Raw genomic sequence first — 14,153 nt, 5'->3', positions numbered from 1 at the left:
TGTACTTAAATACAATTTTGAGGTATTTGTACTTTACTTGAGTATTTCCAATACGTTTACTTTCCAATACTTTTACTTCTACTCCACTACATCTCAGAGGCAAATATTGTACTTTTACTCCAGTACAATTATTGAAAAACTTTAGTTACTAGTTACTTTGTAGATTTTGTTATCATTACAAAACATACATTAACCACTTCAGCGCTACAGTATATACATTTCGGCCAATTGAAAACAGCTGATCTACAATCTCATATTGCGTAGCAATGCAACACATTGTGTCTTAAAATTAGACATTCTGCATAATGACTACTTTTACGTTTGGCACTATGTAGGTACATTTTGATGTACTTTCAATCAAGTACATTTTGAATTCCAGTCTTTTACTTGTATTTCTACATTGCAGTATTGATACTTTTACTTAAGTAAGAAATTTGAGTACTTTTTCCATCACTGTTATATAGACACCTGAACCGGAAAACAAACTACAAAATCAGCCTAGAATTCAATTCCCCTTTTAAAAGTTTTGCCTTTGTTTTACTTAATTTCTGTACACAAAATATATAAACTTGCATTTGTCTGTACCATGAAATAATTCACACTTTCATAGACATCGAAGGTAAAATAATGGCTTTTTAGGTTTCTTTTCATTGTGGTCATAACAGTACTACAATCTGCACAATTAAAAGCTATCATGCTCTGTGTTGTGGTCGGGTCCACTTCCATTCATCTCTCTATAACTGTGTGCATGGAGCACTTTAACAGTCACATTGTAATTCATACTCACACAAGTATGGTATAATCTACAATAAACATCTAAGTCATCAGTTCAAACTACAGGGTGTCCAAAAAGTGTAGAATCACAGTTAAGCCTTTCATCACCAACTCTCAGATTTGTCTGTAAGCAAGAAACCCTGTTTCTTCGCATCTGAATGGGCATTTTTAGATAGTGATGTTTTTGTGTCTTTCTTTTTCTTTGCCAAGTTAAAGCCCTATATTTGGATAGTAATGTTTGTTCAGTAACGGGTGCCGCTCCCAAAACAGAAAAAAAAAAAAAAATTAAATTAAAAACTCTATGCAAATAACTGTTCAGAGTGCTGCTGCAGAGATTAATGGGCCATTACGTAGCAAAAGATGGCCGGCAAGCGGGCAGCAATGCACCTCCTCAACTCATCAGAATCAGTACATTTGTCTTGCTTAAACTACACAAACAAAATTATTCACTAAGCGCTTTCCCAAGGCTGCCCAGAATCAGGAAATAGCACAAAATTGTAGATTTTATTTGGACCAAACGGTCACCTGAGTTTCAAAGTCAGATACAGTTATTGCTATATAGGAGGACAAAAAGCATCACTACACAAGCATGGTTATTATGTTTTATGTAGTAATAATTCTTCTATCGCCCACCTCTTGTGTGAGTATTAATTATCATACGCTAACTATATTATACTATTTTACAGAAAATACATTTTCAGGTCAGAATACTAATGTTATCCAATCAGGAATGAGATTGAGAATTTAAGCTGATTGTTTATCAGCTTAAATTTGATGTTCCAGTTCAATATTGTCAATATTTACTTATCCTGTATGAGTTCTATCTTCTCCTGAGTGGATAAATATATTTTAATAAAGAGTTGGACCTGTTGCTGAACAAATAATATAGAGCTATTTAACACTGATTGCGTGCTTTTTTCACAGCATGGCCTACAGTAATCTTTTTCCTTTTCTTATCTGGCAGTCCAAGAAAGCTAAATTAAGATGACTCAGAGAGCCCTCTCCAACCCATGAATTCATTAGGCCAGTGGTTCTCAAACCACTGCATTAGGCTGAGATTACTCTGGGACGTGAATGTAAAATGGAACCAAATGGACCCGTAGTTTCCATTTGAACACCCTTAGATTTTCAGACCTGTAAGGGTCCATTTGGTTCCTAATATTACTATCAATAATTTAGAAGGGGACCTCCAGACCTTACTTTGAGAACCACTGCATTAGGCCTCACGGTTAAAATTCCAGAATCTTTGGACACACTGTTTTAGGTCCATTGCTGACTCTTATTCATTCTGAACAGCAAATTTTTAATATGATACTGTATGATAATAAACCTTTCGGTGTGGACCATAACTATTCTTCCACTACATTCTACCTAACAATCTACCTAATCTACAATACCACCTCCCTAAAATGCTTGTAAGCACAGCTTTGGAGGAGACAACATTGTACAATACAACAGAGAGAACATGGGGAAATGCAGGTCAACCTTACCTCCACTGTATGCATTTTTTTATTTGTAATGCGGGATTGGTGGATTGATGGGTTGTTAATTGGTTGACTATGACACTACCTCAGCACAGTAAAATCCTCGCTATTAACTTAACTCTGAGAGTCACAAAATGGATGAATTAACACTGAGGATTTTCATGTGTAGCACTGGAAAATAATAAGAAACCATGCAGAAATCATTTCTTTTCTCTCTTGCATTTCATATTTACACATTACAAAGCATAATTTGTAAGAAACATGGTCACACCGTGAAAGTGACAATGACACGGTTTCCAATAGCACAACTATTATTGCATTATTGGCTTCTTTTGTTTGTTGACTGTTTCAGCTAGGCAGTCAGAGTTAAAAACCTTTTTTATTTTTAACAGTATTTTGAAATCATTCCGGCTATTCCCATGATGCAAAAGTAAATCAAAGAAACCATTAAAAAACTACAGATAAAACAATAATGCAATCTCCTCTTCTTACTGAAGTAAGGTTTGGCCATGTCAGTTGTTGTTCATAATCCACCAAGAGGCTGAAAGAAAGATCACCACAGTTGAGGATCATTGGTTTATGTTCTGTGCTCAAGGCAAACAAATCAGTATGGACAGAAGAGCAAGTAGCTGCAGTATTTGTCCTGAAAATCACACTGTAAATAGACAGATTGACATTGCATACACATTAAATATTTCACCCAGCACAGATCTGAATTCTATTTCTGTCCAAGGTTTTAGTGCAATTGATTTTCCCCACCAGTTTTTAGCTCATTATTTGGTTTCATGCATCGTTTTAGTTTTGAGTTATAAAAAAGGCCACTTTCAAAATGATCAGGGGCAAGGTGAGCCCGATAGATGGTTAAGCACTGGCAGTAGCCTCACCAGTTTGTTTTGGGCTGTTTGCCCGAAGTCAAATGCCTTCTGGATGAATGCATGACCATGCCGCAATATTTGCCCAAGTCCACCTCACGCTTGATGCGGTCGTTCAAATAGTGAAGGCATGTGTCAGTGGAATGGGATTCTCTGAAGCCAGATTGGAACTTGTAAATCGGTTTATTCAAGATACATTGCAACCTGTTAGTAGATATTGTTTCCATGACTTTTGAGATGGAATATAAATGGAAGTGGGCGGTAGTTGCCAGGGTCTAGTTTGCTACCTTTTTTGTGTGTGTGTGTGTGTGTGGGTGGGTGGGGGGGGGGGGGGGGGGGGGGGGGTTACTTTTGCTATTAAGAAGGGACAACATCTTGGAAGGAACAGCAGTAGAAGTTTGGTCTCTCTTAATCACAGGTAAGACACAACACTTACAGATTGCACCTTTGAGTACATAACACACATTACTGACATGTTTCCAGAATATCACCTTGATGATTAGGCTACGATACTTTTCAACTGCACAATTTCAATGAACTAAACACACCGCAATTTCTATTTGGCTTTGTATGTGATGATAACCCAATAGCAAGAATGCAGCAGAATTCATTAAGACTTAATTATGCTAGTTTTACCATGTATGTGTATGATACCCCCAGAACATCTGTTCAGCGTTGCTGTTTAAATCCCTTTGCAGGGATACTAGTCCCGTGTTTGTCATTTTTGGCAGGGCATCCAGCCAGAGGAGTTGGATGAGAACATCTTCCTCGTTGATAAACCAATAGCAGTGGTTCTCAACCTTTTCTGGATCTCTGCCGTGTTAAGTGGTCAGATGGGAGGGCCGGCATGCATTTTCAGAGCATGTTTATTTTAATGATCAAATCAATCAATTGTGTTTCGACTTGGATCAATGGATTTGGTATCACTATGAAACTCAATTGTCAGTGGAACAGATCCATGTTGATGACATGACTGTAGACATACTGTGTAGTGTGTACCGCTTTGCGTGATTTTAGGGCAAAGTCTGTAGGAGCAGTGTCCAAAAATGTGTTTGAAAAAATCATGAGTCTAGACATACTGTGTACCGATTTGCGTGATTTTAGGGCAAAATTTGTAGGAGCAGTTTCCAAAAATGTGTTTTGCAAGAATGGGCCTCATGGTGGTGCTAGAAGAGGGCCATGTGAAATTAGGGGTAACGGTGGCGGAGATATGAGTAGGGCAAAAGTGTGATGAGACTGACAGACTGACGGATGGACATCAGGTGGAGGTTTTGATAGTAACTGCGACCTGACGGTCGCAATTATATTCAGATTCAAATCTTAGTGCTTTACCAATTATTTGGGGACCCACTTGCAATACCCTCACGGCCCACAGGCTGAGAACCACTGACCAATAGCGCTGCTTGCAGTTTGCCACCTTACCTGGGAGCAGCATGGTGGAGACGATCTCAGCCTCTTCCAGGGAGTGGATAATGCAGCGCTGGAAGGTCTTGCTGATGGACGACTGCAGGTAACTGATGGTAGAGTGGGAGAGGAAAGCAATGGAGCAAAACAGCCTGGCCAAGCTTACCGTCACAAAAGCCAATAACACCTCAAGAGAGAAAGACTCGGGAGCAGCTGCCAAGCCAATTTGTGGTTGGGAGACTAAAGGATACTAATGGTGTTTTTGACTAATTTGAAATGTATGTCTACTTTAACGCAGCACAACATTTATCTTCTTTAGCCATTATGAGGTATATATCTTTTTTTCTTTTTGTAAACCAAATGTGAAAATGTGAATTTTCTATATGAATATATTTTATACTGAGAATTACAGTACCTCATCCAGGACAGACGGTCTTGCCAAAACTCGTACATAATGAAGCATGATCTGTCTGGCAGGTTCTGCACTGAGACACTGGGTGGGAGGGAGGGAGGGACGCAAAGAGAGAGGGAGGGAAAAGGGAGGGAAAGGGAGGGAGGGGGAGAGAAAGAGCAAAATGAAAGAGGGCCAGACACAGAGAGGGGGATGTGAGAGAGCCAGAAAAAGCAAAGGAGGAGGGAGTAACGACAAGAAAGACAAAGACAGATAGAGCAAAGAGGTAGAGATAAATGAAAATTAGTGAGAGGTAAGGGGGACAAAGAGAGGGGAGGGAAAGAATGACAATCCCTCTAAATATTTGGCTGGATTGCAGAAATGTAAAATGGCCAACATCAGTGGCATCAAAGTGCCACCCAAACAGAGAAGTTTACATACTGTAGATTGTTGGGCTGGCTGCTGGTGGCGTCTTCATAGATCTTAAGTGCCTGTTGGAACTCATCCATATCGCTCTCCTTCACAGATAGTTGTCTCTGGACCAGAAGGATGTTCTGGAGAGGATGGATAGAAAATGAACCAAACCCATGATAAATGACGTTGTATTGAAATGTAGTTCTGACTTCTGAGCCAATGTGGGAAATGTACATCATATAATAAACCACACAAATGTGTAATAATATACATATTAAACCTGACCAATCAGCTAATAGCTGCATTAGTTTGAAATGATACCAGCTGAGCTGTCACAGCAATACACTGTAAGGTTTCAAGAATGATAAAAAGCTGTTCATTTGTAATTATTTCACTCATGGAGCAGATACAATTAAGACTGATTTAAATGAACACCGGGGACATCGCTGAGAGGACATCATCTATATTTTTGCTAAAAGTGGACTCACCGATTTATATGTGCCTGCTAACGTGTCTTCTTTGAGAGGTTCAAGATGAGGACTCTGCAAATGGAAGCATAAATATTTCAGTCATGTCATGGGCAGAACAAGCCTCACCCGCTCCGCTGCCTGAGCCATGAATCTCTGCAAGTATGGCCTCGTTACCGCCTGTCACAAAGCGTCGGGTCTCGCAAGAAGGAGATCTCTGACTGTATATCGTCGTTGTCGGGTGGAAACATTGTATATCCAAAACCGTCCCTTTTTTATTATTATTTTTAAAACAAGTTAAAGTAGTGAAAATAGACGATCTACAATGTGTCCTTGCAGATCAGCTATTTTCACTTGTTTTGTGCGACAGTCTTGTATGATGAAGCAGGGCTTTACTTTATGAAAAAACGTACAAATTTGAAACTTGGAGATACAAGGTTTCTGCCTGACAACGACAATATGCATGAGCCCAGAAACAGGCTTCGCTTGACGCTCTGTAAGAAGTGTTGTGTTCTGGTCTCTGCATGGTGACGATAAGGACAGTTGAGGGGGGGTTGCTACCAGGGGCGCTGGAACTCCCAAATCCCAAGGGGAGCTGAGCCTGGAGGAGTTGATGCGTGCGGCCAAAGGCCGCACGCCGAAAAAAAATTTTTTTATCCGGTTTTGGGTTATTTTTACTACGGTTTCGGGTGCTTATTCCCCGCACAACGGTGTAACAAGGAGCTGTATAGTAGTTATTTTAGCACACAGTGCAAAACACAGCACGCATGCACACACACAGTCACTCACGCACACACTACAAAATTGGGTATTATTTTTGTAACAGTTTTCTACTGTTTTTTATTCCCCATATACAACGGTGTTAGTTTGCAACAATGAGCCTATAGACCAGGGGTCTTCAACGTTTTCAGGCCGGGGACCCCCAAACTGATGGGGAGTTGGAGCAGGGACCCCCTACCACCTCGTAGGGTGTGGGGAGGGAGGGGGGGGGGGGGGTGTGGGGAGGAGGGAGGGAGGGAGGGAGGGAGGGAGGGGGGGGGGGGTCGGGGCTACGAAATATTTTTTATTTTAAACAAGTACAAGTTACAGCGAGCAGGGTGGGCCGTACCACTACCATTTCTAAACATACTACTTATTAACTGAGAACAAATGTAAATAATATCAACAATCTGTCAATTGCATAGTAATCATGTATTCAAGCTATTCAAAATGTATAGAATCATGATTTATTTTTTAACATAAATGTGGAAAATGGAAAAAAAAAAAAAAAAACAATTGAAATCTTTTTTTTTTTTTTGCAATAATTTCGCGGACCCCCTGCAGTACCTCCGCGGACCCCCTAGGGGTCGTGGACCCCCTGTTGAAGACCCCTGCTATAGACAGTTTCTAGTTCTCAAATAAATAGACTTTGGTGTGCCATCAAAGCCGGATTTAAATTTGACTTCCCTTCTGACCAGAAGTGGCAAGGTGACCATGTGATTAGGTCACCATGTGATAATCAAATACCTTTTTTCAACATATTTTATTCCCCAAAGTCAAATACATTATTGTTTTAATATAGCTCTGTGTGTGTATATAGAGGCTTATTTAAAAAAAAAAAAAAAAAAAAAAAAGTTTTTTTTTTCTTTTTTTTTTTCTCCTCCCCACCACCAGGGGAGCTGCAGCTCCCTCAGCACCCCACTTCCAGCGCCCCTGGTTGCTACTGTATGTTAGTGCACATAGCAGGCTGGCTTGTTATCCTTGTCACTCAATGCGTTGTGGTGTTCACCCAATCTCAGAACATCTCCAGCCACACTGAAATCTCAAATGGACGTTTAAAATTGAATCAAATAAACCGGTTGACCGGGTTCCCCCAGGGCTCTATATTTGGTCCTCTCCTTTTTCCCCCTCTACACCAAATCTCTACAAGCTTGTAGAGTAGATCTGCTATTTTCGATGAATGTTCACCCCAGAGTAGCCGCTTGGGTTCAAAATTCAATAGTGCATGTCTCTGCTGCTACTGTACTACTGTAATCATGCCAATAAAGTATGTGTTTAGTGTCTAATTTTGATAAAGTACCATACAGATTATTTCTTTAGAGCATGCAGGTTCTATGTAGCTTAGTAGGAAAACCATAATACAACCAACCAGACGACTACTCATACAGAATGAAAATAATTAAATAGCAGGCCTTAAAGGAGTGCAAATCCCTAGCCTCCTTCAAAATCGGTCTGAAAAGTCACCTTCAGGCGGCTGCTACTATAGTGACTTGTAAATAGACTAAGCCCCCATCTGTTGTTTTTATCGCCCTGTTTTTTTTTTATATTTTCTTTTCTGCTTTTGTAATTGATGTTATCCTATGCATAGTACTCTATTCTATCCGTCTGTCTTTCAATGTTATATGAGATACATAAAGTGGTTCCTCCTAAAAAAAAGTCGTAAAGCTTATTAGGATCTCCTTTTAGTTGACCGTGTACCAGTGATTTGTGCTATGCATAGTACTCTATTCTATCCGTCTGTCTTTCAATGTTATATGAGATACATAAAGTGGTTCCTCCTAAAAAAAAGTCGTAAAGCTTATTAGGATCTCCTTTTAGTTGACCGTGTACCAGTGATTTGTGCTGTCATGAAACTGTAGTCTTTTCTATTGCAAACTGCTAATAAACTCTTCAATCAATCAATCAATCAATGCAGCATTCTTCTTGCTGCATATCTAGAACGTAAACTTCTAGTTTGTGACGCACTTGTACCTGAGGTCACGCGATCACACACTGCATTTTGCTCTCCTAGCTGACTCTGATCACACACAGATGATTAAGTGTTTGTAAACGAGAAAACCGTCTATAGGAGTAGTAGAGGGAGACATATACAGTAAGTGTAGGAGGGGCCATATTGAAATGGTCCACCTTGTTGTGAGAAAGGGCTGTGATTGGTGCAAAAGCATGGCTGATTAAAAGCACTTATTCAATCAACAGACTGACAGCTGATTACAGCTGGGGGCAGGCCAGGCATACAGTATGACTCCCATGGCCTGCATGATGAACTCACACGATACTTCATTTATCGTTGTTGGATGGAAACCTTGTATGTCCAAAACGCTTTGTATTCATCATTTTAAAAATGATTTAAAATTGTGAACATTTTCACTATGTTTTGTGTGACAGTCTTGTATGATGAAGCAGGGCTTTACTTTATGAAAAAACATACCCATTTTTTAAACTTGGAGATACAAGGCTTCTACCCGAAAGTGACGTTATACTTTATTGATCCCCAGAGAGAAGTTTGTCCTCTGTATTTGACCCACCCTCACTATCTGGAGCAGTGAGCCACTGGGCAGTGCCTGCCTGGGGACCAGCTCTAAGGCTAGCTCCTTGGTACGGCAGTGACTCATTAGATAAAAGCATCCATCTAATGGAATATGCTATGGATTTATTTAATTCCCTAAGCCCTTGCAAAAACAATTTGGGAGGGAGACTGTACGATGCAATAGTTTTAATGCCTTCAAATAGATATATTATTGAACCATTTTGTTTAGGCAAACAAACAACAACTCAGCAACGTTTAAAGTACAAGAACTCTTCCCCAGGCAGCAATTCCCTAAGCCCTAACATCCCTTTTTTCATGTCATGGCATTGAGCTAAATGCAAAATCCTGAGTGTTCATTTATCCATTTCCAACCATTTTATTTGTAAGTCAAGAGTGTACAAATGTCAGAATTAAATGAACAGACTTTAACCCAAGCCCCATACAAACCTCACACTCCAGTTTGTCTATGAGCTGCTGCAGCCGGTTCATCTGAGAGCTCCAGTGGTTGTCTGGTTCCACACTCACCCCTGAACCAGGAAGCACAACATCAGCACATAAGAGTCAAACAAGGTCTATTATAATCCCCAAGATGCTAAGGTTGGAGTAACCTGGAATAGGGCTGCAACAGCGATTATTTTATTAGTGATTGTTCTATCGATTCGTCTTTTTATTTAATTTATTTTTTTATAATCAACTAAATCGTTTAGTCGGATTAACCACACTTCTGTGTTGCTTATACATCTGCTATGTTTGCTATTTCACCTACAGTATAAGGACATGACCAATATAGGGATGAAAGTGGTTAACTGTTGCACAGGCCTAGTGCATGGTCCATTTACGTTACTCGATTAACAGATTATTTTATTGTATATACATACCGGTATATCTTTTAGATCAATTACTTTGATTAACAGTTGCACCAGTAAAAGTGGAAAAGAACTGTTGAATTGTGTTCCTACCGGTAGTGAGCATGCCAGAGTAGGGGTCCGTAGGAGACAGACACATGTTCTTCTGGATGCGTCGGCCGGGGCGCTTGGCGGCCCTCTGGATGGGCAGGTCCTCAGGCTTCCTCAGCATCCTCTTCCCAGTGCAGCTCTGCTCGTCCACGGCCTCCATGGCACAGTCCAGCGAGGACTGGAGGGACTGGAGCTGGCTGGAAGTCTCCTTCAGCAGGAAGCGTGTCACAAACTGGCCCAGAACCGAGGAGCCCTGGTACTCCTGGATGGCAGAGTTGGACACAAACTAATGTAAAGAACAGATGATAGAACCAAGTGTGTGACAAACAGGTGGTGTTTAAAACAATGTCATATTTCATGATGGTGGCCTTGGAAGCCATTGTTCAAGAGCCTTTATGAATTTATCCTTTGTTCTATCCTTAATTTTGGTACTATACAGTAGTCAAATGTAAGAAGGTCTTTGTGAATTCACGTGGTACCAACTAGTGCGTAAGTCCAAGATTAAAATACTGTACTATAATCTAGTACAAAATATGTATAATCTATCTAAATATGTTTATTGTAACACCACAACAAGTTACAGCACTCATCTCTGTGAAGTCCAATAGCTAATTCCAGGCTTAAAGTAGAAAAAGAAAATAGATTTTCATCTATTTTGTCTATTTTCTCTACGGAGAATCTGAGGCGGTGAAAAACATGACGTCCACTATTTCACTCTATAGGGAAGCTAGGGTTCAAACGGTTAATAGAGGCACCAAAATGTCCAAGATGATTCAGTACTGATCGAAATGGAAAGAGATGGCGTTAATACATTCTGTACGGGTTAGGGATCCTCCTGATATAATGGATCAGTGCTTCGGCTGCTGAGTTCTGATAGGGTCTCTACAACTTTACCCGCACCGCTCTTGTGTAAGCACTAAGCAGAGAAGATGTGATGTTCATCCCTGCAGTGCAAGTGAACCCCAGGTCTGCTGGTCTTAACTCCCCACTTTCCTTTCAAGGCAGAGGAGCCGTGACACGGGAGTGGAAGTATTCTTTTTTATCTTTTTTAATCAAAAGAAACATATGCTGCTCTGGTCTTGCCTCAGATGAACAAAATATATTCTCCTTCTTCCATTCCCACAACGGGTACATTTTTACGTTCCCAGAGTTAAATTCATCTTCTAGATTTTAGTGTGCATGAGCTTTGAATGTGGTACGAAACAGGCCACATGAAGGATGATGATATTCCTTCACCCTATAGCCATAAAGAGCAGTGCTGATGACCTCTGAACGCTGCTTAACATTGCCTTTAATAATCCGTCGCAGCGATCACAGACGGCTGATCTGAGTTTGAGGTGACTCGCCTTTTCAGGAGAGAAGGAGAGACTTTTGACTCATGGCAAATTAAAAATGCATGAGACAACGCCAGAGAAGAGCGAGGAGATGGAGTAATCAAAGAAGTGGAGAAAGGCGGCCAGACAGTTCTGCCACAAGAGACAATGACACCAAAGAGGGATGTTTGAGACTGTGATAAAAGACACAGGACTGTTGGTGGGTTGAAAGGAGCAAGACAGGGAAAGAAAGAGCAGAAAAGAGATGAGAGGAGCTGATAAGCATGTGTGTGTCTGTGGTGCGGTGCCAGTGTGTGTAGAGGACATGTGATGTCTGGCCATTCAGAGAGCTGGTATCGTTTAATGTCACATTAGATATTACACAGTAAAATCCTGTGTTCAGCTCTCAACTCCGATGAGAGTGAACAAATGTAAGCGAATGGACCCGTAAAGGTCCACTCGCTTACATTTTGTACACTCAGAATAATTTAAAACTGAGGATTTTGCTGTGTACACTTTTTTAGGAAGATTTGTTTTGGGGGCATTTTTTCTTTATTTCAGATAGATTGGTGTAGAAAGACAGGGAACTGAGGACACAGAGAGGGCACACAGAGAGAGGAGCGACAATACAAGGGTCAGATTTGAACCAGAGTGTGGAGCATTATGTTCTGTACCACCACATGTGTGCCATATCACACTCTATTTACCAAAGAAACAAATCTCTCTCATCTCCATGTGTGATTTCTTCTACACTGTAATGTTATCTTAAATGTTCCTTTTATTTTTGTTGCCTTCAAATATAAATGTATGATGTGTTTCTTTTGCACTCTATGTCTTGATGTCTTATGTTCAATGTTTATGTAAAGGACTTTGAAATGGCTTGTTGAAATGTGCTAGACAAATAAAATGCCTTACTTTGCCTAATAATGGTCATCAACACTACTACATTCGTTATCATCAACACTACAATTATCATCATCGTCCCCGATACTCTCACCCACCCTCCACCCACATCCGCAACCTAGGAGTAATCTTCGACCCTACCCTGTCATTCCTCCCCCACGTAAACAATAAAACCAAAATTGCATTCTTCCACCTCCACAACATCGCCCGCCTCCGCCCCTCCCTGACTTTCTCTGCTGCCGATACCCTCATTCATACCTTCATCTCATCCCGGTTGGATTATTGCAACGGCATACTCTATGGCATCACCTCCAAAACCCTCAAATGTACAAAATTTAGCCGCACGCCTACTCATCAGCACCCGCTCCAGAGACCACATCACACCAGTCCTCCATGACCTCCACTGGCTCCCTGTCAAACAACGTATCCACTTCAAAATACTCCTCACCACCTACAAGGCACTGCACAACCTGGCCCCCCCTTTCCTCTCCGACCTCCTCGAGCCATATGTCCCGACCTGTTCGCTTAGGACCCATTCGCTCGAGGTCCCCAGGACCAAACGCTGAACCTGGGATGACAGGGCCTTCTCTGTGGCTGCCCCCACCCTCTGGAACGAACTCCCTAAACGTATCAGAGACGCCCCCTCAATCCCCACCTTTAAAACCTCCCTGAAAACCTACCTACCGGTATTTACCATCGCCTTTCCCAGCTGACCTTGTACCTACTCTTGTTTTTATTGTTTTTAGCTCTTATTGTATCTTCTTATCCTAGTTATTTTTTTTCCTAATAAAGTTGTTGTTTTTACCTGCCACACACATGTATGTCATAATTCATGTGTAGGAAGATTCAAGAAAACTACGCACAAGGAACCGGACACTTTCTACTCTCTACTCTATCTGGGTGCACTTACAAACATCATACTCAATTCCTGGCAGCAATGAACACAACTGGAATGGGAAAAAACATAACCTCATGCTCAATATGAATCCACACTGAAGCCTCCTTCTATTGAGTTACCACCCGTGTCTGTCCTCTTGCCACAGTGAAATAACTGTTTACCACTTGGCGGGCTACATGGGTCAGTTGAAATCGATGGAGAGCAAGCTGTGCTATTGATTAAATCTCAGTGGCCTTCTTCTACGTCGACCTCAACGCCTTGCTTATCGCCGACTCATTACGACCCTCCTCACTGAGGATTCACACAGTCATGTCATGAGCAACCTACTTAATCCACTCTACATCTCGTTGGCGTATGTGTCACTCCACTCCATGGTGCTTAAAGAACAGGATTTCCTACACTCTAATTGGCATGTTTCATCATTTCTCTGATGAGATAACACATCTGATTATCTGGATATAACTAGAACTAGAAAGATGCAATTGGAAAATTAGGCAAGTCACATTTGCAAATATCTCTGTATCTGTCAGTCTTTGTCCCTATTCGAGCGGTGCTAACTCAGCGGTGCTAGCTCATATACAGTATGGAGATCCATGATGTCATCAATACTAAGCCCATATCTTGGAATACCCATATATGGACATACCGGTACTGTGTCAGTCACATTATACTCTGTTGTGCAACAGACAGTATAGACAATGTACATTTTCCCCATTTTGGAGAAGTAAAAAAAACAACAACATTTGATTAACTGTTGCACCTCTGCCATGGACTGAATGCTTACTTGAATGCTAGTTTTTGTACTGTGGCGTGTCAAATAAGATGAAGCCACAAATTAGCCCTGAGGCAAGTTTCATTTGAATTATTCCCCCACCATTGACTTCATTAGCTAGATTAACTCCAGGGTGTGTGAGTCTAGTTCTCACTGCAACTCTTCGCCTCTAGTCACTGAATAATTCAGACTAGCATGTGAATATGGGAGATGAAGACC

General features: G+C 41.0%; 1 protein-coding gene across 1 annotated transcript in view; it reads right to left on the bottom strand.

The window, feature by feature from the left end:
- Window positions 1-2,770: 2,770 nt before the first annotated feature.
- The window catches only part of LOC308291647 (N-terminal EF-hand calcium-binding protein 1-like), a gene marked incomplete at both ends in the record, with an annotated part of 30,052 nt that continues 18,669 nt past the window's right edge, over window positions 2,771-14,153 (bottom strand). The window contains 7 exons of the mRNA XM_080733708.1: window positions 2,771-2,799; window positions 4,553-4,644; window positions 4,950-5,027; window positions 5,367-5,479; window positions 5,828-5,881; window positions 9,540-9,619; window positions 10,052-10,310. Coding sequence (XP_080589834.1) covers window positions 2,771-2,799; window positions 4,553-4,644; window positions 4,950-5,027; window positions 5,367-5,479; window positions 5,828-5,881; window positions 9,540-9,619; window positions 10,052-10,310 — 705 coding nt within the window. The remainder of the gene's footprint in view (window positions 2,800-4,552; window positions 4,645-4,949; window positions 5,028-5,366; window positions 5,480-5,827; window positions 5,882-9,539; window positions 9,620-10,051; window positions 10,311-14,153) is intronic.

Source organism: Nannobrachium achirus (assembly GCF_963921795.1).
Source record: "Nannobrachium achirus genome assembly, chromosome: 9".
NCBI classification, from domain to species: Eukaryota; Metazoa; Chordata; class Actinopteri; order Myctophiformes; family Myctophidae; genus Nannobrachium; species Nannobrachium achirus.
Note: the sequence above shows the minus strand (reverse complement) of the source record. Positions and strands in the feature narration are given on the sequence as shown.